The sequence below is a fragment of the Castor canadensis genome, chromosome X (genome assembly GCF_047511655.1).
Source record: "Castor canadensis chromosome X, mCasCan1.hap1v2, whole genome shotgun sequence".
Taxonomy (NCBI): domain Eukaryota; kingdom Metazoa; phylum Chordata; class Mammalia; order Rodentia; family Castoridae; genus Castor; species Castor canadensis.
The window spans coordinates 48664325-48692189 of record NC_133405.1 but is presented as its reverse complement, the minus strand read 5'-3'; the positions used below and the strand labels follow the sequence as shown (position 1 = coordinate 48692189).

Sequence of the window (27865 nt, the reverse complement as noted above, 5' to 3'; positions counted from 1 at the left end):
CCCTACTGTGTGAAAGCACATCAGAACTTCTCAGTCCTGTCTAGCTTGAACTTAATACTCATTCAACCTTTCCCCATCCCTCACCTCTCTAGTCTCTAGTAACCACCATTCTACTCTTAACTTCTATGAAATGAACTTTGTTTTAGATTCCACATAAGAGCATGTGCTACTTGTCTTTCTGCTCCTTCCTTACTTCACTTAATACAATGACCTCCAGTTTTATTCATATTGCTGCAAATGACAGGATTTCATTCTTTTTGGCTGGATAATATTGCATTTTTCATGTGTAGCACATTTCTAATCCATTTGTTCGTTGCTGGACACTAAGTTGTTGCATTTCTTGGCTATTGTGTATAGTGCTGCATTGAACATGGGGATTCAGATGTCTCTTCTACATACTGATTTCATTTCATTTGGATGCATACTCAGTAGTGGAATTGCTTGGTCATATGGTAGTTCTATTTTTCATTTTTGATGAAGCTCCATATTTTTTTCACAGTAACCTTACTAATTTACATTTCTGACAACAGTGTATAAGGGTTCCTTTTGCTCACATCTTCACTAGGATGTATTTGCTTTTTTGATACTTGTCATTCCTACTGGGATGATATAATATCTCATCATGGTTTTATTTGCCTCTCCCTGTTGATTAGTGATTATGAGCATTTTTTCTTGTAACTGTTAGACATTCATGTGTTTTCTTTTCAACATAAGCCTAATCTGAATTGTCACTATGAATCCCCCATATAATGAATATAAAAACTTTATAAAGAGAAACAAAACAAAGAATTGTTTTACTTGAATGCAAAAAAAGAGAAATGCCTGTTTAGATCTATTGCCCATGGAGTTCCTTATAAATTCTGGATATCAACCCCTTGTCAGATACACACTTTGAAAATGTTTTCTTTTATTCCATAGGTTGCCTATGCACTCTGTAGATTATTTTCTTTTCTGTGTAGAAACTTTCCAGTTTGATATAATCTCATTTATCTATGTTTGCTTTTGTTTCCTGTTTGTGGGAGGTCTTCTCTAATAAATCCTTTTTCATTCCAATATCATGAAGCATTTCTCCTATATTTTCTTCTAATAGTTTTATAGTTTCAGTTCTTTCATTTAAGTCTTTAATCCATTTTCAGTTGCTTTGTGTACCTGGTGAGAGAAGTCTAGCTTTATTCTTCTGCATGTGGTTACCCAATGTTCCCGACACCATTTATTGAAAAGACTGTCCATTCTTTAATGTATATTTTTAACACCTTTGTTGAAAATTAATTGGCTGTAGATGTGTGAACTTAATTCTAGGATCTCTATTTTGTTCCATTGATCTGTGCACCTGTTTTTTATGCTAATACCATGCTGTTTTGATTACTATGGTTTGTAGTAGATTTTGAAGTCAGGTTCTATAATGTCTTGTGTTTTGTTCTTTTTGCTCAAGATGGCTTTAGCTCTTCAGGATTGTTTTTGTGGTTCTATATAAATTTTAGAATAGGTTTTTCTGGTATTGTGAAGAATGGATTGGCATTTCAATAGCAATTGCATTAAATCTATACATCACTTTGGGCAGCCTAGACATTTCAACAATATTGCCTCTTTTAATCCATGAACACAGGATATCTTTCTGCCTTTTTGTGTCCTCTTATATTTCTTCTATCAATGTTCTATAATTTTCATTATGAAGATCTTTCACCTCTTTGGTTAAATTTATTTCTAGGTATTTTATTTATTTTGTAGCTATTATAAATATGATTGTTTTCTCTATTTCTATTTCAAATAATTCATTATTGGCATGTAGCAATACTACTAGGTTTTGTATGTTGATTTTTTTACCCTGCAACTTTGCAGAATTCATTTATTACTTCTAATAGGATTTTGGTGGAGTGCTTGGGGTTTTCACTCTAGAAGATCATGTCATCTGCAATCACTGTATACTTGACTTCTCTTTTCCAATTTGGATGACCTTTATTTCTTTTTGTTCTCTGAATGTTCTGGCTAGGGCTTCCAGCAGTGTTGAATAATAATGGTAAAAGCAGAAATCCTTGTCTTGCTCCAAATTCTAGAGAGAAAGCTTTCAGCTTTCCCCCCATTCAGTATGAGGCCAACAGTCTGCTTATTATAAATGACCTTTATTATGTTGAAGTACAGTCCTTTTCTACCTAATTTTTTCAGTGTTTTTTTCATAAAATGATATATAATAACCTACATACATAATGCCCCCATAACACATATCATGAGCCTAGAAGACACACATGTGCACATGCATACACCCACACAGAAGATATACAGAACAAGCAGTCAGTAGTAAGAATAATGAGTCACAGAAACTTCCTTCTAGTAGGTAAATTTTACACTTTATTTCATCTCTTAAATGTACAGGGCAATGGCTATGTTGAGAAATTTTACCTTATATAGTTTCAGTTTAATCTAGAATCTATGAATAAATCACTTTCAGTGTGATTTTAGTATATGTCTTCCCACATTGCTTCTGCATATGTAAGGAATTTGGGGATAGTTTGGTACTCTAGTCTTTGGTTTATCTTCCTCATCATAGGTTAAGCATTTCTAGCCAGAGACCATTTATAGCAATTTGCCAAAATAGTTTACATACTTTAAAATTGACTGTATATTCCTTGAAGGCAGCAACTGAAAAATCTTCATCTGTTTCTTTACAGTACCTTGCACATAATAGACTCAATCAATACCTCTGGAAAAGATACCTTTAGGAAATTACATTGAGATATGACACCAATTTGGAGGGCATTACCTATTTGAATTTTATAGAGATAACAACTTGAACCCACAGAGAAGATTGTGATAATAACCAAAATCAAATCAGCTCCAATTTATCAAGTGATCACTATATGACAGGACTTTCACATTTTATCTTAGTTAGTCCCTATAACAACCATATAAGATAAATGCTTAATGTTCTCACTGGTGAGGACACTGAAGCACAGAGTGGTTATGTAGTTTTCATAAGGTTATAGAGCTCATAAGTAGTGGAGCTTGGATTTGAATCCATGTCTAGCTAGAAATCCTTTTCCCATTATTGTAATGATTATTTGGCAATAAAAGAAAATTTTTCTATGAATGAATCCATAATTTATTACCATAGTCTCTATTTCTTCTTTCATTTAGAAAGAAGACAACATAGCGGTCACTTCTTTTTCAAGTTTCAATTCTAAAAGATAACCATGTTTTTCTCTTTGAAATTAACTCTCAAAAAATGGTTGTTTTTTCTTGAGAGAGTAAATTAACTTTGTATCGAGAATTTCATTGTGACATTTCCATATATGCTTACAGTATACCTTGGTTTGGATTATCCCCACCATCATTCTCCCAGTGTGTTTTTTTCCTCAAGAGTCTCTTTGAGCCAGGGGCTGGTATTTCATGCCTGTAGCTCACACCCGTCACAATAGCTACTTGGGAGACAATGATTGGAAGGACTGAGGTTCAAGGCCATTCAGGGCAGAAATGTTTGGGACACTCCATCTCAACAGAAAAAATGCTGCATGTAGTGGTACATGCCTGTCATTCCAATGACAGTGGAAAGCATAAAATAAAATAAGAGAATCTCAGTCCAGGTTGGCCTGGGTGAAAACCAAGACCCTATCTTCAAAACAACCAGAGTAAAAACACCTTGAGATATGGCTCAAGTGGTAGAGTGCCTACCTGCCAAGCATGAGACCCTGAGTTAAAACCCCAGTACTGCCAAAAGAAAAGAATTTTTTTATCAAGTCATAGAAATATATAATTATTGACTATGAGTGCCTGTTCTGATTTTTAAAACAGATTGTTAGTTATAAACTATTGTTGATTTATTTTCCTCTGTTATTAAAGATACAGACTTGTTTTTATTTCAAAGATATTGAAACAAACATATATGGATGTTAATATCTTCTCATATTTAACTATGTGTAAAGATGGATGAACTCTGGATCTGTGGTAACTCATTAGTTCATCCTGACAGAGGACTGCTTTACCTACTCCTGAACTTTAACCTGAGTCCTAATAGCCAGAAAGAACTTCTCACAGGTATTTTTGCCAACTTAAAGAGTTAGAAAATCAACAATTTTCCCACTTGGTAGATTGCTACCTCGGTAAGTAAAGTGCTGTCAACATTTCGGAGTGGGAAAATTGACCTTCCTTTTCTGTACAAGGGACTTTCTCCCTTTGTTCAAGGACAATGGGCTTTAAGCAAGTTTTTTTCTGTCTCTCTCCAGTTTTAAAGCTGCCCGTGAATGCTGGTTAGCTGTCAATAAGCCTGTGGTCTTTGTTCTCTAGCTTTTCTATCTTGTAAGGGCATAATATCCCTTGAGCATGCTCAGTAAGCATATTTTATCCCTGACATTGTTAATGGTACACATATATCTTTCTAGAACATCCAAAATTGGCATATTGCAAGGATTTGCAAGGGATCCGTGATGGCACCACTGAAAGCCAGAATTGATGGTTCAAGTCAACCAGCCAAGTGGTAATTTTGTCTCCTGAATCAGAAATCAGAACTGTATAAGTCCCCAGCCATAAGTATGGTCCTTAGAAAGCTAATCTTTGTGGAATTGGACCCTGTGGTGGCATTACTGTTCAGAATGTCTAATCTCAAGTAATTTAGGCCTTTTATTCAGCTGCTTTTCATTTTCGAGATATGTTCAGTCAAAATATTTCTTGGAAAATACATGCTTTTAGCATAAATGAATAATATATTGATTCAGTTTGGTTAGAAATCACAAGTCAAAACTGTTCCATCTTCTGAAGCTGATAATTCTTGGCACTGGGATTATGTTTCAGGATGGCAGAACACTCTACATGAGTGCTCTGATTGGTCATAGAATATTAATTGACTGCAGACATAGTGTTTAGAGCACCAATTTAAGGTTGACAAGAATGATAGCTTTCATTTGTATGCAAAAACTCCAACTGTCCCTTCAAGATAAATGATCAGATCCTGCTTCATCCATCACTCTTTCTTTACTTTTTAATAGATGAAAAAGAAAGGAGAATGAATGAACCATTCTCAAATATGCTTTACAAAATTGACTTGAAACAATCAGGGTGCTTCAGTGATCTTGTAACTTCTCAAGAGCACACTTACTTACTCTTCATGGGGTTAAAAAATGTGTGAACTGGTATAAGGTAAAGCTTTTATTCATCAAAAAGAGGAAACATGGGATTTTAAGACCTTAACAGTGATTTCTCTAGACTTTATTGAGACAGTTCTTGTTAACCAAAGAGAAACAAAATTTTATTTAAGATCCTAGTGAAATGAAATATTGAGTTCCATCACTTTTATCTTGTCACTCAATTGAGCAAGTTACTCAGGGAAATCCTTCTTTTATGTGAAGGCAGAAAGCAACCATCAGCATAACAAAATATATATCATGGATCCTGAAAGAACACTGTTATGGTTTGAATCTAGACATCCTCAAAAGGCTCATGTGTTAGGGGCTTGGTTGTCAGCTTTTGGAAAGTCATTGGATCCTGAGGTCTCTGACCTAATCAATGTGTTAATCCTTAAATGGCTTCATAATATTATGGCATTATTGAAAAGTGGTGAAACATAGGAGGTAGGGCCAGATGGAGGAAGTAGGTCACTGGAGGCATTCCCTGGAAAGGTATACCTTCGCCCTGGGCCCTTCCTGTAACTACTTTGTTTCCTTGCTGCCAAGATGTGAACAGCTTTTCTCCACTATGCCCTGCCTCCGTTATGTTTCTGCTTTGCCACAATACTAAAAGCAATGAAGCCAGTCGATCATGGACTGGAACCTCTGAAACCATGAACCAAAATAAATCTTTCCTCCTTTAAATAGTTTCTCTCAGGTATTTATCACAGTGATGAAAAGTTTGACTAACACAGGCACCATATTTCAGTATGATTTCCTGTGGGTTAGTATTAGATTCTAGCACATAGAATAGAAAACCTTACTTAATCATTATTCAAAGGCATGCATGTTGATTCTCTCAAGCAAAAACAAACAAACAAACAAACAAACAAACCAGGAATGTGAAAGTTCCAAACTGGTATAGGTCATCAAGAATCTAGTCTTGTGGTTTCTGCTCCTCCATCATTTGAGTCTGACTTTCATCCCATATTTATAAGCTGACTGCAGGAGCTCCAGAAATAAAGTCTGTACTTTATGGAGCAGATTAATTAAAAATATGAGGTAAATGTTACCTTGGAAGCAAAAACCAGGAGGAGAGAGAACATAGGCCAGAAGGGCATTATGATAGGGAAAATGGAAGGAAAACCCTAGGTCAACATGCCCTGAAACTCTCCTATTGTCAGAATCAACTGTGGAATGGCTTGCTAAATGTATAGATTCCTACTTCCCACTCCAGATTCACTGGATTCTATTCTTTAGTAGAAGAACCTAGAAATCTGAACTTTAACTTGTCCTCTGGATAATTCTGTATATCAAGCATTGCATAGGGTGACAATAGCAACTGTAACAAAAGACTCAGGTATAGCTATGATACAAATTTAATTTTGGCTCATACAAAGTCCTACCAAGTGTTCCTAATTTAAGGACCCAAGCTCCTTCATTAATTTAATTGTCTTCAGCATATGGCTTTCAAGGTCACCATTGTCATCTGTTTGAAGTTTGTGGAATAGAAAGTGGCATGACAAATCTTGCGTGGGAGATTTTTATGGGTCAGACCTGGAAGTAGTGCATATTCCTCCCACTCACAGTGCATTGGCTAGAACTCAGACATATGGTAACACCTAACTGCAAGGGAAATTGGCAAACGTGAAGTCTAGGTATGTGTTCAGAAAGAAAAGGGAACAGATTTTGCTGAAAAGCTAGTAGTCTCTGTCAGAGTAAAATGTGGGGGCAGTGTTGACCTCAAGGGCCTGTGATCTATGCACTTACACAGGATCCTGTACTTAGAATGGCCCTGTAATTGGTTTAATAATCTGCTATGACTATCTTGATATTTGTAATATTATTTGAAAAAAGGATCCCATATTTTCATTTGTCACTGGGTCCCACAAATTATTTTGCTTATTTAGTTTGAGAAAGAATGGCCCAGAGTGTGAAGCAGAGTCAAAGGAATATAGCACAATGTGGGGCTGTAAACAGGTACCATACTTCACCATACATTAATGAATTAATGTTGACCAGCACAGAGCCCTCTCTCAGGGTGTTGTCCTGTTCTGCATTTTTTATCAGTGACTTAGATAAATATAAATTATACTTATCACATTGTCAGATGTGGGGAAGTTGGGAGGGACAGTTAATTCTTTGGAGGACATAATTCTTATTCAAAAAGAGCTCAGTAGTTTGGAATGATGGGTTGAAACTAACCAGATCACATTTAATAGGAAAAAATGTTAAACTTTTCATTCAGGTCCAAAAATCCAACAGCAAAAGTACAGTCTTGGGATTTTATTTGGCTAAGAGCATGACGAGGGTGACTAGATTGCCAAAAATACTAATTCCCTCTTAGTCCACATCAAAAAAGGTAGACTCCAGAACAATAGAAGTATTGGTTCCCCTGCACTTTAGATGACATCTTAAATTATGTGTTCAGTTTACTATGCCATATTTAAGAGGCCTATTGACAGACTAGATTGTATCCAAAAAAGGATGTCTGAGATGGAAAAGGTTTTTGGAAAACATGTTACCTAAAAGACAATGGACAATTGAAAGAACTTGGAGCATTTAGCCTAGAAAGGGGAAGATTTTCAGAAGGGCAAGGGGTGAAAGAGACCAAGACATTTGTTTAGAAATATTTTAGGCATTGCTATGTAGGAGGTATACTGAGTTTATTCTGTGTTATTCCTGAGAGCAAAAATAGGACTAACTGGTAAAACATACAAAGAGACAAAATTTAGAGAAGAAATTTTTAATAGAGTTAGTAAAAATTGAAATAATTGACCTTGTGAGGTACTGAGTTTGTTGCAGAGTTCTCAAGTCAAGGCTGAATGCTGGGGACTCTGCAGAAGGAACACATATACTAGGTAGGAGAACAAGAATCTTTATAAGATTATGAGAGCTAAATACCATTGAAATGCTATAAAGTGATCAAGATACTATTAAGCTTATACTTAACAATGACTCTGGAGTCAGATTGTGTAAATTCTCCCCTTGGCTCTGTTTCTTACTAGCTGTGTGGCCTTCAGTTCTAATATAATTTCTTGATGCCTTAGTTTTTCTCTGTAAAATAGAGATGATAATAGGACGTAGTTCATGCATAGAATTGTTGGAAGCATTAAATGTATTAATACCTAAGTCTTTAGAGTTGTTGGAAGCATTAAATGCATTAATATATAAGTCCTTACAACAGTTCCTGGCTTATAGTAAGTGCTATACAAATGTTATGTAGTATTTTTTTCCAGAAATGTAGCTAATGATTCTTCTCCCATTTCTTCAATAAATGTAGCCTTTCATTACAGTTAGATCAATTTACACTAAATATAAAATTGAGTGCTATTGTGGGAAAATGTTTTTAAACACTGAACAAGGAACTGAAACGTTCCTGTATATATTCTCTTCAGGGAGTCTTAAGAATGGCATAATACAGGTATATCTCTGGGATGCATTGTTGGAAGTTGTGAATTTAGGGGACATTTCTAGTTTTACAGCTCATATATTTAGTTTCTTTTTTATATCTCCTAGAGATTTTATATTCCTTTTATTATTTGTTCCTCATATTAACCCAACAACTACACAGGGCACTTGCCATCCCCATTTTGAAGATGAAGGTAAGCAACAGAAAAGTTAAATGAATTGTCCAAGAACATACTGCAAATTACTACAGGAGTCAGAATTAGAACCCAGATCTCTTAAATCTTATCCCAGGACTCATAGATACCACATAAAACTGAGCTGCTTTTAGATTATCCACTGTGGAAGACATTATATTATGTTGATGAAATGGCTTCCATTATTCTGCCAATAATTTGCCTATTTGCTTTTGAGCAAAATTGGCAAATGGTTGAAAGTCCAGTTACCCAAATTATTCGCCTTTTGGTTTTGCAGAAGTTGACAAGAGGAGGTGTCAATAAAATCAGTAACTTTTGCTGAGTATATTGTCTACACAGAGACTATTGAAACATACCTGCTAGCTCATTCTTATGCATTATTATAAATGTGTTTTAAGTTTGCATATAAAACTTGATTTCATTACTAAGGCAGATGCTGGCTGTGTTGAGTTTTAGATCTGGATCTGTATGCATAGGTACTGTGATGGCTGTGATACTGGACAAGTGAATTTTTGAAGCGAGTGAGACTAATTTTGGTGATCTAGATACTGTGTATCTCTACCTACCCTACTCTTATATCTTCCTTTCAGAACCTCACCCTTGTTCTTTCAACCTTCCTCTCCTTCTCATATCTATTCTGTTATTCATTCGGTATAATATAATTAATTGGTTCTTTTTCCTTGGGGAGAATACAGTACAATATTCCTTAATGGAAAATCAATCATATTTGTTATAATTTATTAAGAATAAAACTATAGTCAGTTCTCTGTTTAGCATTTCAGAACCATGATATTATTTAATTCTCATGACTAATCCTAAAAAGTGGGTACTATTGTCACCCACAGTTAGGCATTAAGGAAGTTGAGTCCTAGAGGAGGTTGAGAATCATGACCAAGATCACACAGTAAATGATAAAACCAGAACTCAAACTCAAGTGTCCTTAATTCAGATCCTATGCGTTTAAGACCAACATTATAGAGTTTTGTGACCTAGATAGTGGGTGGCAGGTGTTTGCAAAAGTTGGGAGAGACTTTCCCTATAAAGTCATAACATACAAGCAGCCATCTGCTCTGAATTAGGGTGAGATCAGCTCCATGCTGATGAGCATCACAGATACTTCCAAGGTCTGAATAGACATAAAACAGGCGAGGGGGTGAGGAGATTTTGCTATCCCAAGAACTGAAATTCCCTTCTCAAGAAATAAGCAGTGCTTTTTTGTTCTTTGAGGCTGTCTGAGATTAAATGGCTAGATGCTAGCAAGCTCCAGCTGTCAGGCTCATGCTAAAGCGTTGATGGGGCATCAGCTCACAGACAAAGATCCTAAAGACCTGGGTTTTAGTTTGATGTGTAACTTAGCCTGTCAGGTTAAAATCAGAGCAGCACACACTGAGTCACCTAATGCAGGGACATCCACCTGCAGGATTTCACCTGGTTCGTAACCCCAGGAAATCACCCCCACAAAAGAGTTTCCTGAAAAGCCTTTTGTTCTCTCACAAATGACCTGACCACTTCTTGACTACAGACTCTCTCAGAGAAAGTGCATGTTTGCTGTAGAAACATCCAGTGGCACCAGATCAATTTGGCAAAAGGCCAGAGCAGCCCTGAACACCTGGGATTCTGTCTGGTCTATACTGGAATGTTTTGCAGGGGAAGTGTCAGTACAGACCAAGGGATGATGTGGTGGGAGTAGCATTGAGGGTGATGTGCAGACCCTTCTGTGAATTAGACTACAGTTGGAAACTGTTTCATTAAAATGTAGATTGTAGTGGGAATTGGCTTGCATATCACAGCATTAGCCTGCATTATGGTCTTTCAAATGTTACTTATTTAAGCACTCAGCCTTTCCTTCTGAGCACTGGGTCCATTTTCTTAACAAAGATATACCAGAGGATAAGTGAATGATAATGAAAGCTCAGGAGATACTTATCCTATCAGAAAACACAAGACCATCTTTAAAGTTCAACAGTTAGAAGGCAAGTTCATGAAGTTAACTCAGAAAGATAAAGCACCTGTTTTGGTAGACTTGCATCCTAGTTGGAAAAATTCCTAAGCTTTCATATCTCAGTGTCTGGAGACAATAATTCTTGCCTTCATATTTTCCCAGTTGGACTTAATGAGATAATAATGGGAAGGAGAAAGTACTTTGTAAATTCAGTTGTGTTTTTCTACTTTCTTTGATTCTTCTGCATCCAATAATTGCATCTTGAAATCACTTCAGCTTATATTTTTCCTTGGAGCTGTGAGCAGTCATAATTGGCTTCATTTGAAAATCAATTTCAACATCATAGATCATCAACTTATATTTGACTAATTAAATTAGTGCTCATCAGTGTTATGCAGATAGGGAACAAGCTTGGAAACCTCCCAGAGAGCTGCCATCATGTGGGAAATTAATCAAGATTTCTAAGGGCCAGGACCTGACTTTAGTAATGAAAATGGAAAGCAAAATTATTTTCAGATATTCTAGTATGATTAAGTTCATTTGAAATGCTATTAAATATTCATCCTAAAGAAATTCAGGGACCAAGAGCCCAACTTTAAGTCCAATAGACACTTCTGAATTTTGCTAGCTGAGTAACTTTGGTCAAGTTACCTAACCTCTCTGAAACTTAATTTCCTCAAGGACAAAGCAGGATCAATAGTAGTCCTTATCTCGTAGCAATGTTGTAAGGATTAAATGAGAGTGGGAGACTGTAGAGAGTAGTCAGTAAATTGAGATTTGAATCCTGGTTCTGGCCATTGGTCTCCAGAGGTGAGTCCTGAGGTTCATGATTTAACCTTTTTAAACTTCAGCTTTCTCATCTGCAAAGTGAAAACAATACCTAATAATTCATATTTTTTCCCTTTTTTTTTTTGAGATAGAGCTTCGGCTATGTAGCCCAGGCTGGCCTCAAATTCATGATCCTCCTACCTCAGCCTCCTGAGTACTAGGATTGCAGGTGAGCATCAACACATCCAGCAACAATTTAAATTTTTCATTACCATGCAGTTGGCTTGCTCTCATGCAAACAAATGAGGAACTAACAATCATAAAACAGATCCGGAAATAGCTGACATGGAGGAGGGTAGAACAATAATGCCTTGTGATTGACAGCAGCTCTGTTTTCCACTATGTTAGAATGGCTCTTCCCTTAGGAGGCCAATTTATTCTTGAGCTCTAAATATCACACCACATTTAATGTCCACCAAAAGAAAAGTGTATGAATAATAAAATTATCTTTGTCATGAAACATTTGATTCTAAAGAAATTGTTTATTTAATATCTACACATGCCTGTTCTCATTAGGGACTATTAGCACATCCAAACAACCAAACTTGCTTAAGTGATATTTTGCTTTTCCTTGCTCTTTTGCATTACAAAACATTATTTTGATAGGCTACGAATGAGTTTGGCAGTCCCTAAATAAATAAACCATTAGGCTGAAAACAGAAGTATTAATACCAGCCTAATCTATTAAAATAATTGCCTTGATGGACTTTTGTTGAAATACAGACATTTTACTCACTAGATGATTTGATTAAACTTAGACTAGTAAAGGTCATTTATAAAAGTACAAAACATGCAATGTATATCATCCCATGTGACAAAATATCACATATCCTTTTTTAAAATATTATTTATATTTTATTTGATTACCTCTCGTGCATGGTGCTAGGCACAATGATGCCCCCTTCCAAAGATGTCAACATCCTCATCTGTAAGAAATATATCTTGTAGAGCAAAATTAAGGTTGCAAAATGAAGTTATGGTTGCTAATCACTTGACTCTAGAATAGAGAAATGATCCTGAATTATCCTGGTGGGTCCAGTGTATCATAAGGGTCTTTAAAAATAGGAAAGAGAAGAGAAGTTCAGGGTAATGTAATAAGAACTCAATGTTCCTTTCCTGGATTTGAAGATAAGAGAAGGTCAAGCACTAAGAAATCTAGACAGCCTCTGGAAGCTAGAAAAGGAATGAAAATAACTACTCTCCTAGTGCATCCAAAATGGCACACAGACCTTCTGGCCACACCTTAATTTTAATCCCGTGAGACCCACATCAAACTTCTGGCCTCTGAAAATGTAAGATAATAATAAATGTGTTCTTTAAACTACTGTTTGTGGCAACTTGTTATACAACAATAGAAATTAAAATAGGCAATTACTATTCTTTGTTATTAACTACAATTGTATTTGTGTACACCCATTTCTGCTACTAAGCATCTTAATATGATTCTATTATTCTTTAAATTTATCCTTCAAATCCCCACTCCAACAGAGATACACACTATTTGATAGACTACTTCCCTATAATAGAATTATAAACATGTATTAACTGACTGAAAGAATGAATGACACCAAGTAATCCAAGATTGAATTCCCATTCTTCTCAGACACAGAGTAGTGTATAAACATAGTTACAGGTATTCAGTCAATGCACCTCCAAACCCTATCAACTTACAAATGTGGTTAGTTTTTTTGGTGATGCTTATATGGATATATAAAATTTATTTTTTTTTGAGACAGAGTGTTGCTAACTAGCCCAGATCGGTCTCAAAGTCATGACTCTCTTGCCTCAGGTTACTGAGTACACCACCATGCACTTATAAAAAGAAAGAGGCTTAAGTCAAAGAACAAGGAATAAAGGTGACAGTATAGAGTAGTGGCTATTGGCTGTGACTCAAGGGTGAGACAGACTTAAGTTGAATCCTAGACCCATAATGTATTTACTATCACTATAACTGCACAAATTGCTTAACTTCTGAGAACATCAATTCTCTTACCTGCAAAATCGTGATAATAATAAGATCTGCTTTAGACACTGTTGTGAGAATTTAATGAGGAAATGAATATAGTAGAATGTATACTTAATGAATGTTAGCTGTGGTAAAAATATTTGACTTTAGTTCAAAAAGCTTGGGCATTAGTCTTTTGTTTTGGCAGTATTGCAATATGGTTTTGAACATATTCCCTTCCTGCTCCTCAGTCTTCAGTTTCTTCGTCTGTCAAAAAAGCCAGATGATTAAAACTCTTAGGGGTTTGTCTTCCTATAAAATTATCCACCTTTGAGTATCTTATATTCTTAGATATTACTATCTGGGCCAAATTTCTGGGACTTAACATAATAGTATCCACAGAGTCAGATGATGATCTTGATGCAATAGAAATTGACCATCTCCTATGTTTAACCTTTGGTATTTATTTTAATGCTAACTACATCCCAAATTGTGTGTGGAAACTGGAAATATGCTGTGTTGAATAATTTCTTTGAAAGTAACCACATATGGAATTTGTTTGACATCAGCAATATGAGTCTTGAGAGAACTATTTTAGAGACAAAAGGTAAAATCTTGAGAGTAAAAATACAAGAGTAGAAATAAATAACATGTACTGTAAAGCAAAAAGGGAAAAAGCTACCATCATAACCTCTGTTTAAGTTTCCATTTCCCCCAAGGTTGTTTTCTTTTCAAGTCTGAAGAAGTTGCTTTATGTCTGGGCAGATTTGTGCTGAATAAACATTCTTCTCTCCAGAGGAGGGCCCTGTGTCAAATGGCATTGAGAAGAAATTGCCCTGCCTTTATGCTCAAGCTTCCCCAAAGCTCATACATTGCTGAAAACTCAGATATTAGTGGAAATAAATATCGAATCTAGGGAGAAGGGCATCTCAGGGCAACTTTGCAGCAGCCTCGACCACTCACCGCTCTCAGGGCACATCCACTGAATTGCAAGGCAGGACACAGGATCTGAGCCAGTTGCTAGGAAGGCCCTGAGCTGTGCGGGGGCAATAGCAGGTGAATTTTTCACTACTTCCACAGAAACTTATCATCTACCAGATAGAGGATCACTTATTTATGCAAAGACAATGAATGACTTTGAACTTCTGGGCTAAAAGGCAGCAAATCCTTATAGTGATTTTAAGTGATGACAGGCATACTTTAAGTGCAACCAGAATGTAATGTGTATTTCAGAACCAAATTAATCATCTAAATATGGCTTCTCTGTTTGACTTTAATGGTTCTCAATAATTTTATTTTCAAAATAAACATGTGAAAGACATGAACCATTGTCATCAATAACAATTAATAAAGAGATTTTTTTAATAAGGGATAGAGAGGTGTGTCAGATATATATGGAAGTATCCAAATGCTTTGAAAAATACCTATGAATGATTCTGTGAATCACCAACCTATTTTTCCCTCATATTTCCTGAATCTGTTACAGTTTTTCTGTTAAATTCTGGGCACCTAGGGTATGCATCCTTTGTCTAGATGGAGTTAGTAAACAGTTCATGTCATTCTGTCTCCTGTTATAAATATAGCAGAGAATATTAGAATTTGGGAAGAGAAGAATTATAAAAATTAATTGCTACAGTGGGTAGTTGATGGAGGTAATAACAGGCTGAAGTGAAATCAAATCTTGCCTGCCAATAGGCATTTATTTTTTTATTTAAAATTTGCCTGGACTCTAATTTTTAAAATGTTATAAAATGAAGGTATTGCTTGTAATAATGCTGGTTGGAGCCTTGAGGAATTTTATTTTATCTGATTTAATTGACTTTTGCTGAAGTCTATCCTGTTTGTTGGTTAGCATCAATGTCAAGATAAGAGTTCAGGAAAGGGCCCTGGGACCTAGCATATGCTTTCTGGTTAACTTCCTATAAAGGAATAAAGCCTTACTTTTCACATTTAGAGGCAAGCCTTCGAAAGCAACTCACTTTATGAGAGGAAGTACTGGTATCTAAAATTCATAATAAGGCTTAAGCTTCGGAGACTTATTTGTGACTGGTTTTGATGACTGAGACACAACCATGGGTGCTTAAACACAGGCTGGAGAAAAATCTTCTATGATGTAGGGAGCACTAAGTGAGGAAGCATAGGGCAAAAAAGAAATTATATCCAGGTCTTGTCCTATTTGGGTTTATTTCCCTGCTGTCATTGCCCAATATCTGATTGTCACAACTAAGAGAGGGTTTTACTGGCATCTAGTTGGATGGAGACCATGGTTGCTGCTAAACCTCTAACAATACACAGGAGAATCATATAGGACAAAGAATTATCTGGTACTGAATGTTAAAACTGCTTTGTGAGAAAACAAGCTTTTAGGGGATTCTTCTTTTTCTCATGTTATGCATGTAATCTTGACTGGGATCAGAGCTCAAGCCTTGTCCTTTCAGGCTGTCTCTCCTGGGGTTTATGAGTCTTTATCAAAGTGATACAGGACAAAAACAAGACACAACATAAGAAAACACATTTTTTAAAAAGCCAAAAAATAATTCAATCTAAGGATGGGGTCAAGATGAAATCATTGTTGCTGTCTTTTGTCTGTACATCTAGATTTGGTTGGTTTTCTTTTGTGTTCATAGATCTGGTTGCTGAGATTTCCTGGTCATCCTTGAGATATCCTTTAGTAAGTTCTCTTTTTACTTCAATTAGCAAAAATGTTTCTGGTTTTTACAATCGAAGAACACTCTGGGAAGCAATCATTTTTAGAAAAAGGATATTATAGGAAAGTTAATTTGGAAATTTTGTTTATTGTTTCACAATGTCAAACACTATTTTATTTGCTGAGTTATGTGAGGCATGATCTTTTTCTTACAGGATCTTAAAAATCTGGTTAGGAAGACAGACATTCCCATGTAAAGTGAGGACAATTTTTTTCTCAAAGACATGCACTCTATGAACTGAGTACTTCAAAGAATGTGTAAACGCTTTAGGATTTCAGGCAGGAAAAAGATGAGCTTAGGCTGTTATTAGGGTAGACTTTTTGCAGGATAGACAGATCTTGCAAAAGGAAGGGGAAGGTCTTAGAGCATTGCAGGCATGGTGATATCAGAACTCAATTCAGAGTGCTGCTTTGTGATACAAAATCTGTTTGATGTCAAGCAAGTTATTTGTAAAATTTAATGTAAAATGCCATAGAACAATGTATATAGAAGCAGTAGATACTAAATAAATGTTATTTAGATGCATATTACCATTTGTTTTAAACTTGGGAGAAGCATATAAGCCAAGGTGAAGAGTTGGAAATTAATACATGTTGATGACTATATAGTATTGATAAAAATAAAAGATGAATAGGTAAAGGCAGGAAAGCTTTTAAGACTATATTGTCCTGGCCTTTGTGTTCCTATTTGATAAGTTCAGATTTTATCCTCTAATAAATGTAAGAGACATTGGTAGCTTTGAATGGTTAAATGTTGTGATGAAAATAGTGATTTTGGTGTGTGGTTTTGAGTGTTATTTTGTTGAAAAGATTGTGGGGTGCATCCATTTCATTGATTTTAACATATAGATTCCAAAATTGCTTCATTCACAGAAATTAATGAGTTCCTGCTTTTTACTCTCTCCTACATGATCTTTCTGGAATTCTAATTAAATACAAACGTCAACAACCAAAGAAGACAATAAAAATTGAAATAAGAGTTTATAACTTGGGCAAGGTGGTCAACTGATATATTCAATCCACCCAATACCTCTACTGATTTCTTTTTCTTTTTAAAAGAAATGGTACTTGAGTTTGAACTCAGGGCCACGTACTTGCTAAGCAGATGCTCTACCATTTGAGCCACACCTTCATTCCTTTTTACTTCTTATTTTTAGAATAGGGTCTGGAGTTTAATCTGGGCCAGCCTGGGCATTGATCCTTCTATTTTACTTCCCGCATAGCTGGGAGAATAGGTATGTACCACCACACCCAGGTTTTATTGTTTGAGGTGCTATATCTGGAAAGTTTTTCCCAGGCTGGCCTTGAGCCTCCATCTCCCCAATCTCTTCCTCCTGAATAGCTAGGATTACAGGCATGAGCTTCCATGCTCAGCTCTGTGAATTTCTCATAATAAGTTCATGGACTTTGACAAATTATTTCAGTTCAATCAGTTGATCTGCTTGTATGTGTAGACATAAACCATTTCCTGAAACAGAAAAAGTTAATTTTGGCATTCTATGCAGAAAAGTTATTGTCAAACATAAAATCAAGCTTTAGATTTATATTTAAGGATAATTAAACACAAGCAGTCACAGAAGGAAATGCAGGGGAGGGACTGACCGAAACATTAGTACCAAACTACATCCTTTGCTCCCATTCTTTCAATCAAAACATGAAGTGCAAGTAGCAAATTCCAAGACTAGCTCAGATCCTAATTAGTCCCTTTCAATGTCTAGGATGTTTGCTAATAAAATTGTAAATCTCTACTCTATTGTTCAGCAGGCAAAGATTAACAGTTCACCCGTTCCTTTCTCAGTGATAACTGGGAGTTTCAGATGAGTTTTACATGTATTTGAAATGAGCTTGCCTGCCCATGGTAGCATGCACTCTAGCTAATCTACAAATGCTATAATTACATGGGATGCTGATAGATTTGTGTTTGGGCTGGTGGTCAAGATCCAGATGAGCTGCTGCAGTTGCTGGTTAATCATCAGAAATGTTCTGCATTTCTTGACAATTCTTAGGTCTAAATGTTATATTGGAATTTAATGAGGTTCCACACCCAGGACGCGTTGGGCTAAGTGCAAGTTCATCCCCTTCTATTCATGGATTTAGGGGCAAAAAGTATCTGTGTGTGAGATGTCCTACAGGAATCATGTTTCAGCTGACAGTTTGCCAGGAAGCTACTCGCATTGGCCTAGAAACCATAGCTTAGTTAATTAGTGCAGAGTGAAGAAAGCTAAACTCATTGATTCAGAATTCAGCTATTTAATCTGTCTACTGCATACAAAGGGTCTTGCTATTCATGCTACATATAGGGGCTTTTGGTCACAAGGGGGCACCAAATGAGGCAATGTAGATTTCATTTAGCTTTATCTCTTGGCCAGAACTATACAAGTGCCTTCTTTGTATTTCACAGTTACCTCTGTGGATCATATGAGCTAATGTGTCTAAAACTCTTTGAAAATTATGAACCATCTATAAATAGAAGGCACTCATATTATTATTAACAAATGCCACTTCAGTAAAACATTTAACAATAAGTGAAATCGGGGTAAATATGCCCATAGTTACTTGGTGGGAGGTAACAGTATGGGTCAGCAATGATCCCAAGTTCATATCTTGCAGAAAGTAGAACAAGTTTATGATTTCTGTACATGAAATATATTGCTTGTAGTTGCTTTCCACCTATCACATCAATTAATTCATTTGGTGGCATGAAACATTTGAAAAATAAGACTAAGAATAGTTTACATCAAGCTAAGTACCTATTGTTTGGATATGTAAGCAAACTGACCATAATTCTACAAAGAAACCAAAATGACACTTTTATAAATGAAATATAAAATGACAGGATTTAATTTAATTTTAATCATGCTTTGAATATATAGAATATACATTTTGCTCAAAATGTATATATTAAAGTTTAAATCATCCTGCTTCCAATTGTAGTGCTTTTATTTCATGTCTTCACCAGTCCTCAGCCATGTAGTTCCTCCCCTCAGAGGAAACCACTATTACCAATTGCACATGTATCTATCTATCTATCAAGAAACATCCCATGCTTATACAAACTTATATATGCATATACATTTTTACATTAAGAATGGCATATCATACATACTAGTTGGAATCTTGCTTTTAATTAAACAGTATGTGTTGGAAATATTGTCATATCAAATATGTAGATGTACCTCATTCTTTTAAACAGCTATATCATAACCTATCATTATTTGACATTACTAAAATTTTTTTAACCAGTCTTCTTCTGATGTATATTTAAGTTGTTTCAAATATTTTTCTATTACAAACAATAGTGAACAATAGTAATAAAATCAAACATCTGATGTGATTGGATTTAGAATTAAAACATTTAAATTTTGTATATTCTTTATATTCCAAATATTTAAAGATCAGATTATTAATAATAACTGTAGTATTTTTAAATGATGATTAGATATTAAACTTGTCTGTCAAATTATGCTAAATGTGCTTAAATTCTATAAAGATAATACATGTTGTAGGAAATGAATAAAGATTTGTTGGAACAGTGAGAAAAATCAATTTACCAATTTTTCCTATTTCAGGCATTTCAGGAAGAGGAAGCTACTATTATGTAAATGTGTTACTACATTTTGGTGCATTATTTATTATCAACAACTATTTTTGAGACTTTCACCAAATTCGTGTATTTGCCTAATTTTACCTGTCCTGTGATCAGCTCTTGCTTCTCTCTTTCTCTTCAAAATATCCTTCAAATATGAGATGGATTTCTCTCAAGTCATCAGGGATTATCTAATCCAGTCAATTAGTGAAGTTTTCATGGTTATCTTTTATAGCCCAACCCTATGCGAAGCCTCCTGTAACTTATAAAGAAGTATAAAACATTTTCTTTTAGTAGATATGAGTCCAGTTGGATAGTTGAAGGAAGACAGAAATATAGAAATAATTAAAAGGAATGCAGGATATAAATAAAACATTGATATAAGGGTTGTTGGGTTGCTTCTATGACAATAATACATATGACATTATCTATCTGTACACCAAGTCCTTTCATTTCTTTCTTCCAGGTCTATCTCAGATTTGTTTTCTAATTTGTTTGGTTTTGTTTTTCATTTTCCCAGATTCCATTCTGGTCTACTCCTTGCCCTGTCCTAAGGCCCTGCCACACAACATTTTTACTGCATTCCCTTTTTTTGTTTGTTTGTCTGGTTGGTTTTATTTATCTCTTTTTTTATTATTGTGCAGGGTGGGGGTACATTGTAGCATTTACAAAGGTTCTTATAATATATCTCACTTGAATTCAGCCCTTGCACTGCTGTCTTTCATCCCCCCTTCTCTGATTCCTGGAACAGTTTCAACAAGTATAATTTTTGCATTTACAGACATGTGTATACATTATTTGCACCATATTCATCCTCCTGCCCCTTTCTTCACCACCTCCTCCCTCTCACCAGTGCCAACTACCCCCCCACAACCTGTTCTAGCTACTTTTGTTCTTCTCTAGTCCATCCCATATATCAAGCCAATAGATAGCATGGACTTTGAACCATTGTTTTGTTCTAAGAATCTACAATGACATTCTAGTTTACCACATCATGTCTAAATTCTTCTCCATATTTCTTAGGATCCTGCACAATTTAACCCATCCTATCCATCTAGTTTCATATCCAATTTACGATGTCCATATCATGAGCAACTGGTTCTCCACCCACCCATTTCAACCCCTTCTCACCAGACTATTCTTCTCTAAGCATATTATGCTTGCTAACTTCTATCTGTGCATCTTGGCTTTTGTTAATTTTTCCTGACTTTCTCCATCCTTACTCCTTGCCTTTCTAAATATTTTTCATCTCTTAAGGTTCACATTGGGGATCTATTGCCTTCATAAAACTTTCTCCCATCCTGCTACCCAATTATCTTATCTATTTCATCTATTCCTATACCAAATATGTGCAGTCTTACACCTAAAATTCTGTAATTTTTTATTACATTATATTCTACATTCTATGTTTTTATTTTGGTGTGCTAGTCCAGTGTTAATAGTGCTAGTATAAACTGAGGGCAAGGAAAAAATACTTCTTTCTCCCTCAGCATGTAGCACAAGATTTTATGCACAAAAGATGCTTATGTAATATTTTTGGTCAATTGCTAATGAAGATACCAATGCTTTCTTATATCATTTCAGTGATTGGGGTGGAGGATGGAGGATGATTTAGAATCTTAGAACATTCATGTCACTGGAAATCTCCACTAGGGTTATATTTCATTAAGAATATTTAGTGGTACAAAGCAGACATGATTATTTAATGTTTCTCTGATTGTTCTCTTAAAATCTGTACTTCTTTGTATACGTAAGCTTATAAAAAAAAAAACACCCCAAAGAGTCCATTTGTTTGATCTTGTTGGAAAATGTAGCTGTGGAAATGGCCTATTTACAGTGAATCAATGATGCTCTAAATGTGCTGGGAAATGGATACTGTATAGACAGAGTAACAACCTAAGTAGGAACACTGTCTAATAAATGTTTACACACCATCAAGTCCTCAAACATTAAATATCATACATGATAGAATCTTTTTTACCCTGCAATTTATCTCAATTTTTTCCATTACTTTATTTCATTTTTTCTTCTAGCTTTACTCACAGACAAGCCTCCCAAGCCATTGTTCCCCATGGAGAATCAGCCAAATGTTATAGAAGTCCAGCTGGGTAAGTTACCTTCTGGGAATAATAGATCCTAAACTTGCTCTCTGTTAACAGATGGGGGAAATTGCACAAACCAGGAAAGGTTTATTGCCACAGTTATTACATGCAAATCAATTTGTGTTCTGCTCATTTATAACCCTGGAGTTCAGTGCGACAGCAGTTTAAGAAAATGAGTTTGTATTGCATCGAGGAATGGTAATACTAATTTGTTACACAGGGTATTAAGTGTGCTGTGTGGTGGAGCTTTTTAACTCTGTGATTGATAAATTCACTGCTGTCTTCCACTGGTGACTGGTACAGAAAACTTTTCATATATGTCAGTCAAAAGTTTTTATTTGGAGAGCATTAACTCGTGTCGAGACCAAGCACTTCCTAAAATGAAAGACAGCTCTCAGTGCAGCCTTTAAAATGATTTGATAATCTTATTTCCAATGACACAATCCAGTGCTATTTAAAACTTGTTTCTAGGTTGGGATCCTGAATATTTATAAATCACACAATGTTGGGAAAATTAAAAAGTTGATTTATGAACACTACTGTCTCTTCACAGACTCAAATGATGATACAATGTGGGTCTAGTGGAGTGGCTCAAGTGGTAGAGTCCCTGCCTAGCAAGCATGAGGCCCTGAGTTCAAACCCAAGTACTGACAAAAAAAGAAAATCTGATGACACAGTGTGTTAAGTCACTTTTTTGAGTCCCTACTAATAATCCTTGTGATTTCAAGAACTCTAAGCTTGAAACTCAGAGGTCTGCTAGTTTTTCTTTCAAATTGTGGCCTTTAACATTTGTGAGCTTTTATCTATCATGAGTTTCATCCTAGTATTCTGAAATTCTTCAATTCAAAACAGAAGAACCATGAGAGAACTGAGTAAATACTCTGAGAATGTGTTAGGCTTATATTAGGTATATGATTTTTGAAATTTATGACTATAGTGCCACCTACCAATTAAATAGCCAGGAAGTATGAATTGACCCCAATATTTTAGTCACTTTGGGAGTTTTTGACTCAACTTTTGATCTTTGTAACCCAACTTGGATTGTTAGAGGTTTATTTCTACCTTGAAAATAAGACAGAACAAATTATATTTTTAAGAGTTTGTTCAGTGTTCTAAGATGAAATATAGCACACTGTAGCTTTTAAATGCAGTGTTGCAATATGAGTTCCAAAGTTAAACATGTTAAAACCAAAATAAGAGAAAACAATAAATATGTTGTCAAGTGTGGGCTCTAGAAGTGGTGACTATTTTGTAAATTATGTTGAAGTATGAGACTATGGTTCTCTCCATATTCCTTGTATTATTTTGGAGTCATTATTTTTTGTTAGAGCAAAAGATAGATGTGCTGATGCCCTTATCCCCCAATAGTTTTTGTTTATATCTCTTCATCTCAAAATCAGGTAAAAATTATTCCAAGGATATTCTGTGGTTTGCCAGGGGTTACATGAAGCCATTTAATTATCTTGTAGAATTAGCTTATTATTGTAGATCCTAATGGACAAACTATTTTTTATAAGAAAACATATTAAGAAGAGAAAACAAAAGTCACATGAATATTCCCAATAAAACACGAGTGAATTTTATGTAGTGGTATCACAGGACTACCTTTTCATTCTCCTCTACCATTAGGCACACATCAACAGAAATGTTTGACAGTATTGCTCAAAACAGAAAGTGGCCCTGGTAGGGGATATATTTCATTTGATTTCACTGGGTGTAACCCTGTATATGTTGTTAACATGTGTGCTTTATATGAACAAATATTCCAACATAGTTGTATATGCCAAAAGACCCCATCAACACTTCTGCCCTTCATAGGTAGTAAACAAAATAATTTGTTTCCAATTTACATTGAATGTAAGGTTGAACTTTTCAGTTTTTACTTTGTAATACAATTTGGAAACAATCTTATTGACAGTAAGATGGAGGCCTGTCCATTTTTTACCCAAGAAAGGATATTTGTCTGAGACATTAAAACAATGATGTAGTTCAAAGAAACAAAAACAAAATCAGTCAAACCATATCCTTGGCATTTGAAGGAGCACATTAATAGTTAATTTTATTAATTTTAACTTTTCTACAGATTTATTTAGCACCATTTCTTAACAACGGGAAATATTTTTGTAAGTTGATCTTACACTTCACTAGTGAAGGTGACATTAGGAGCACTATAAATGTCAGAGAACTCCTTAGCCATAGTGTGAGCTCTGCAGTCAGACTGATGAAAGTTTTAAAAACTCTAGGTGTAAAAAGAAGAAATTGAGAAAGATAATTGGGGCTATTGAACATTGCTATCTATGTCTAGGGGAATTTCTGAGTTTAGTAAGGTAATGAATATTTAGAAATTATTTTCCTTCAGTTTCTAAAGTTTAGCATGCACATTCACCTTTAGACATACTTGAACTAGAACTAAAATTTAAACTACCAATAATTCAACAATTCAATCCAAATGGCTAAGCATGTTACCAAGTGTAGGTTTCCCAAATCCAATCAAAATTTGAGGCAATGTTGTGGTAAAGTTGGCCATAGATCTTTTGAGACTCCTAACATCTAAATTTGGCTTACATTCTCCTTCCCTTGTATCTGTGTTGGCCTTAGTGATTTATTTGAAAAATAGGTTATGGCAGAAGTGATAGTCTGAGATTTTTGAGACTAGATTGAAAGAAATATGAAATTTCTATCTCTGCTCTGAAACCACCATACTATTTGAAGCTCATGCCACATGAAGAGGCCCTAGAAGATTAGACATCATTTGGAGAGAGGAAGACCAATGAGTACCAAGGCACAATTGGTGCAGTGAAGAAGCCATCTTGTAGGTGTGTATGATAACCCCAGCTGTCCTGGCTTATGCTATATAGATCAGAACATTCTTAATTCCACTTTCAACAGGTCCATTTTTCTCATGGATAAAAATCCCTTGATGTCAGTTTATGGAAAATGAAAAATATTATGGGAAAATATTAGATACTAGCTTCAAAGTAGTTTTAGAAAGCATAGACTGGAATAATAGTATATGTGTTTAAATACTACATTCTGTTCTCAGTTCTGAATATCTCTAAGGGAAACACAACAAATGAACATTTGCAGGAGAAATAAGTACTTTTTAGTTCATGGAGTTGGCATCAGTACAGATATTTTGTTTTGTCTCTAAAGGAAAATAAACATTTCAACTTTCCCTCTCCTATAATGTAATCCATTAGTCATCTGCAAGGTTCAAGAAATTTACATATATTCTTGCTGACATACTGATGACAGTTTGGTTGTTGCTAAATTGTGTTCACATTGTAATGCTGAAAGAAGATTAATCTTAACCAAACAGCCATATATTTGGTGATGATAAACACTTTCTTAACACGATAGTCTGAAAACTATTGCTCTTGCACAGCAAGCCTATGTAGTTAAAGCTGTCTGTTCTTCCACTAAAGTTAAGTTTAGCTTTCAATTTGAGAAATAAACCTTTACCATATCAGTATTAATTCATTTCTCAACAGTTGAAAAGGATTGTATTTTAATATTTTTCTAGGGAAATTAACACTGTGTTACAATTTGTATTGCACCTTTCACACCAAAGTGTTAAAACACGATAAGGACATGTATCCTACTTGAAATGTATTGATGCTTGGTAGATTTTTCTTTATATACTACCTTTTAAAATGGGACACAAATTCGTGTTTTACAAACTTTAGCACACTTATAGAAGCATGGAGAAATTTAGGAACACATTTGAATGCAAAGGGTTGAAATCAATCATCTAATTTTAATTGAGGGTAAAATTGAAAATATCCTGTTCTTTTCACTGATGATGTTAGTTTTTTTCTTGGAAGCTCTCTAACACTTAAAGTAGGCCAGAAAGTGTTATATAAAAGTAAATATAAAAACCATTCACTTTTTGTCTGTGTCAAAGAGTCAAAAAGAAGGTTTGGGGAGCTAAGGCACATCAGATATAATCAGAATTAGTAAAAACGGTTTAACCTAATTTGAATTACCTCAGATGTTTAAAAAAAACAGCAGTTCATCTTTAGATGAATCTGATCTTGTAATAAAAGATTCTTTTTCTTTCTTTTCTATTCTCATTCAGAATTTATTTTTGCAGGCTATTCAAACTCATATTTCATGACAGCATTATGTGCTTCTGGCTCAAACTCTATGTGTATAAGAAGTGTTAATCTTCATCAGAAATCAATTTTCCCCAGCATATAAGTTTCTACTAAAAATTGTATTGGATCCCATAAGAGAGATCCACTGGAAAAGACTCTATAGGAGAAAAAAGCAGAATATAAAACATTTAATCCAATACTCAGGACTAAAACTTAAAAAAATTTTTTTTAACTCATTGAGCTTCAGGTTAGGAAGTTATCTGTTCAAAAATATCTATTTTTTTTTAAATGTTCTAATTATCTAAAAACTTTTATTGAGATTTTTTGGGTGCCAAACATGGTGTTAAATACTGGATGTATAGAGGTACCATAAGAAGATCTAGTTTAGTAGGGAACATAGGTGTGTAAGCAGAATTTCGATGCAATATCTGAGCTGCCAAAACGGAAATGGGAAAGAGAAAATGACTTTTCTTGTGCAAGACCTCATATATTATAGGTACAGTGCTTTCAGGCTTTCATTCAATACAATGAGTAACTTCAACCAAAATACTAAATTTTTTTAATGTAATTAAAAATTGCCAAAGACAGACCCTTTTGAAACCATAAATCATTCAACATTTGTTTCAGTATAGTAAATACAAAAGAAGGAAACTTGTAATAACCTTGAGTCAGTTCAGGTAGCAAAATTAGCCAACTTCTTCTAAAGCTGATGTAGAACACATACCCAAAACAAGTCCAACCTATTAAGCTAAAGTGTCAAACTGGAATTATTGTTGATACAAATAGCAGTACACGATCATTTCTTTAGCAAGAGTCATGAATTAGTATATGTATTGTGTATATACTATCATGGCAACAGGGCTTTCTTTTAATTTTTTTGGCAGTGTTGAGGATAGAACCCAGGGCCTTGCACATGCTAAGCAAGTACTGTACCACTGAGCTACATCCTTAGCTCTTGGTTTTTTGAGACAGGATCTTACTGTGTACCCCACTCTAGCTTCAAACTTTTGTAATCCTCCTGCCTCTACCTCCTGAGTTCTGGGATTACAGGCATGGGATTCTTTTCAAATTTTTTGTATACTCTCCCTACTCTCTTAGTTTCAAATAATTCTTTAAACATTTTCATTAAATCATGAATATTTGAAGACTTTAGAGAATTTGGAGAGGAACAAGGGAGATATCATAAGCTCACTCAGTTTTCTTGGCACTCATAAGTATAGCTGGTATAATGCATCATTACTTCTCACTTGCAGATATTCTAGGATTAGTGAATTGTTTCCAAAAAGACCCATTTATTCAGGATAACATGCACAAGCTTAGCATGGGCTACCTCAAACTGAAAACCATTCTATACCCCAGAGTTTACACATACATTATTTACAACTTTGGAAAACCTGGGCCAAGCCTTTTCTCTGAGTTGGCTGCAGTTTTAATGACTGAGACTGAAGCGGACTTCCTTACTTTGTCTACATTTCTCTAACTTAGCTGTATTTGTTTTGATACTTTGAAGAAGAAAAAAGTGAAAAAGCTAACAGTTCACTAACAGATGATAATATAACAATGTATGGACATCTCTTAAATAACACCATTGTTAACCAGTCTTCTATGCATGTATTGATATTTAAGGGAATTATTTAGACTATGTCTTATGTAATATTAATAGAAGCTTTATGGTGCTTCATTATGTCCTAATGCTGTGTCCATAATTTGACATGTATGGAACTAAAACTATTTGAGAATTTACTATGTACTAGACACTTCAATGGAAATTTGCATATACTGTTTATTTATTCCTTACAGGAGCCTAAAGTAGTAGTAAGTATTGAGGAACCATTTTGCAGATGAAGAAACAGCCTGAGACATATGAAATAGATTATCAAGAGCTACATATTTTAATAAGTGACAGTGGTGAGCTTTTGACCAGATCTATCTGACTCCGAAGTTTTTTAAATTATAGCAA

The 27865-nt window shown here is 35.0% G+C and overlaps 1 protein-coding gene across 1 annotated transcript in view; it reads left to right on the top strand.

Annotated features, from left to right (window-relative positions):
• Nucleotides 1-27865, top strand: part of Il1rapl2 (interleukin 1 receptor accessory protein like 2) — a 1059626-nt gene that overhangs the window by 748198 nt on the left and 283563 nt on the right. The window contains exon 6 of the mRNA XM_074063284.1: nt 21740-21814. Within this exon, the coding sequence (XP_073919385.1) occupies nt 21740-21814 (75 nt within the window). The remainder of the gene's footprint in view (nt 1-21739; nt 21815-27865) is intronic.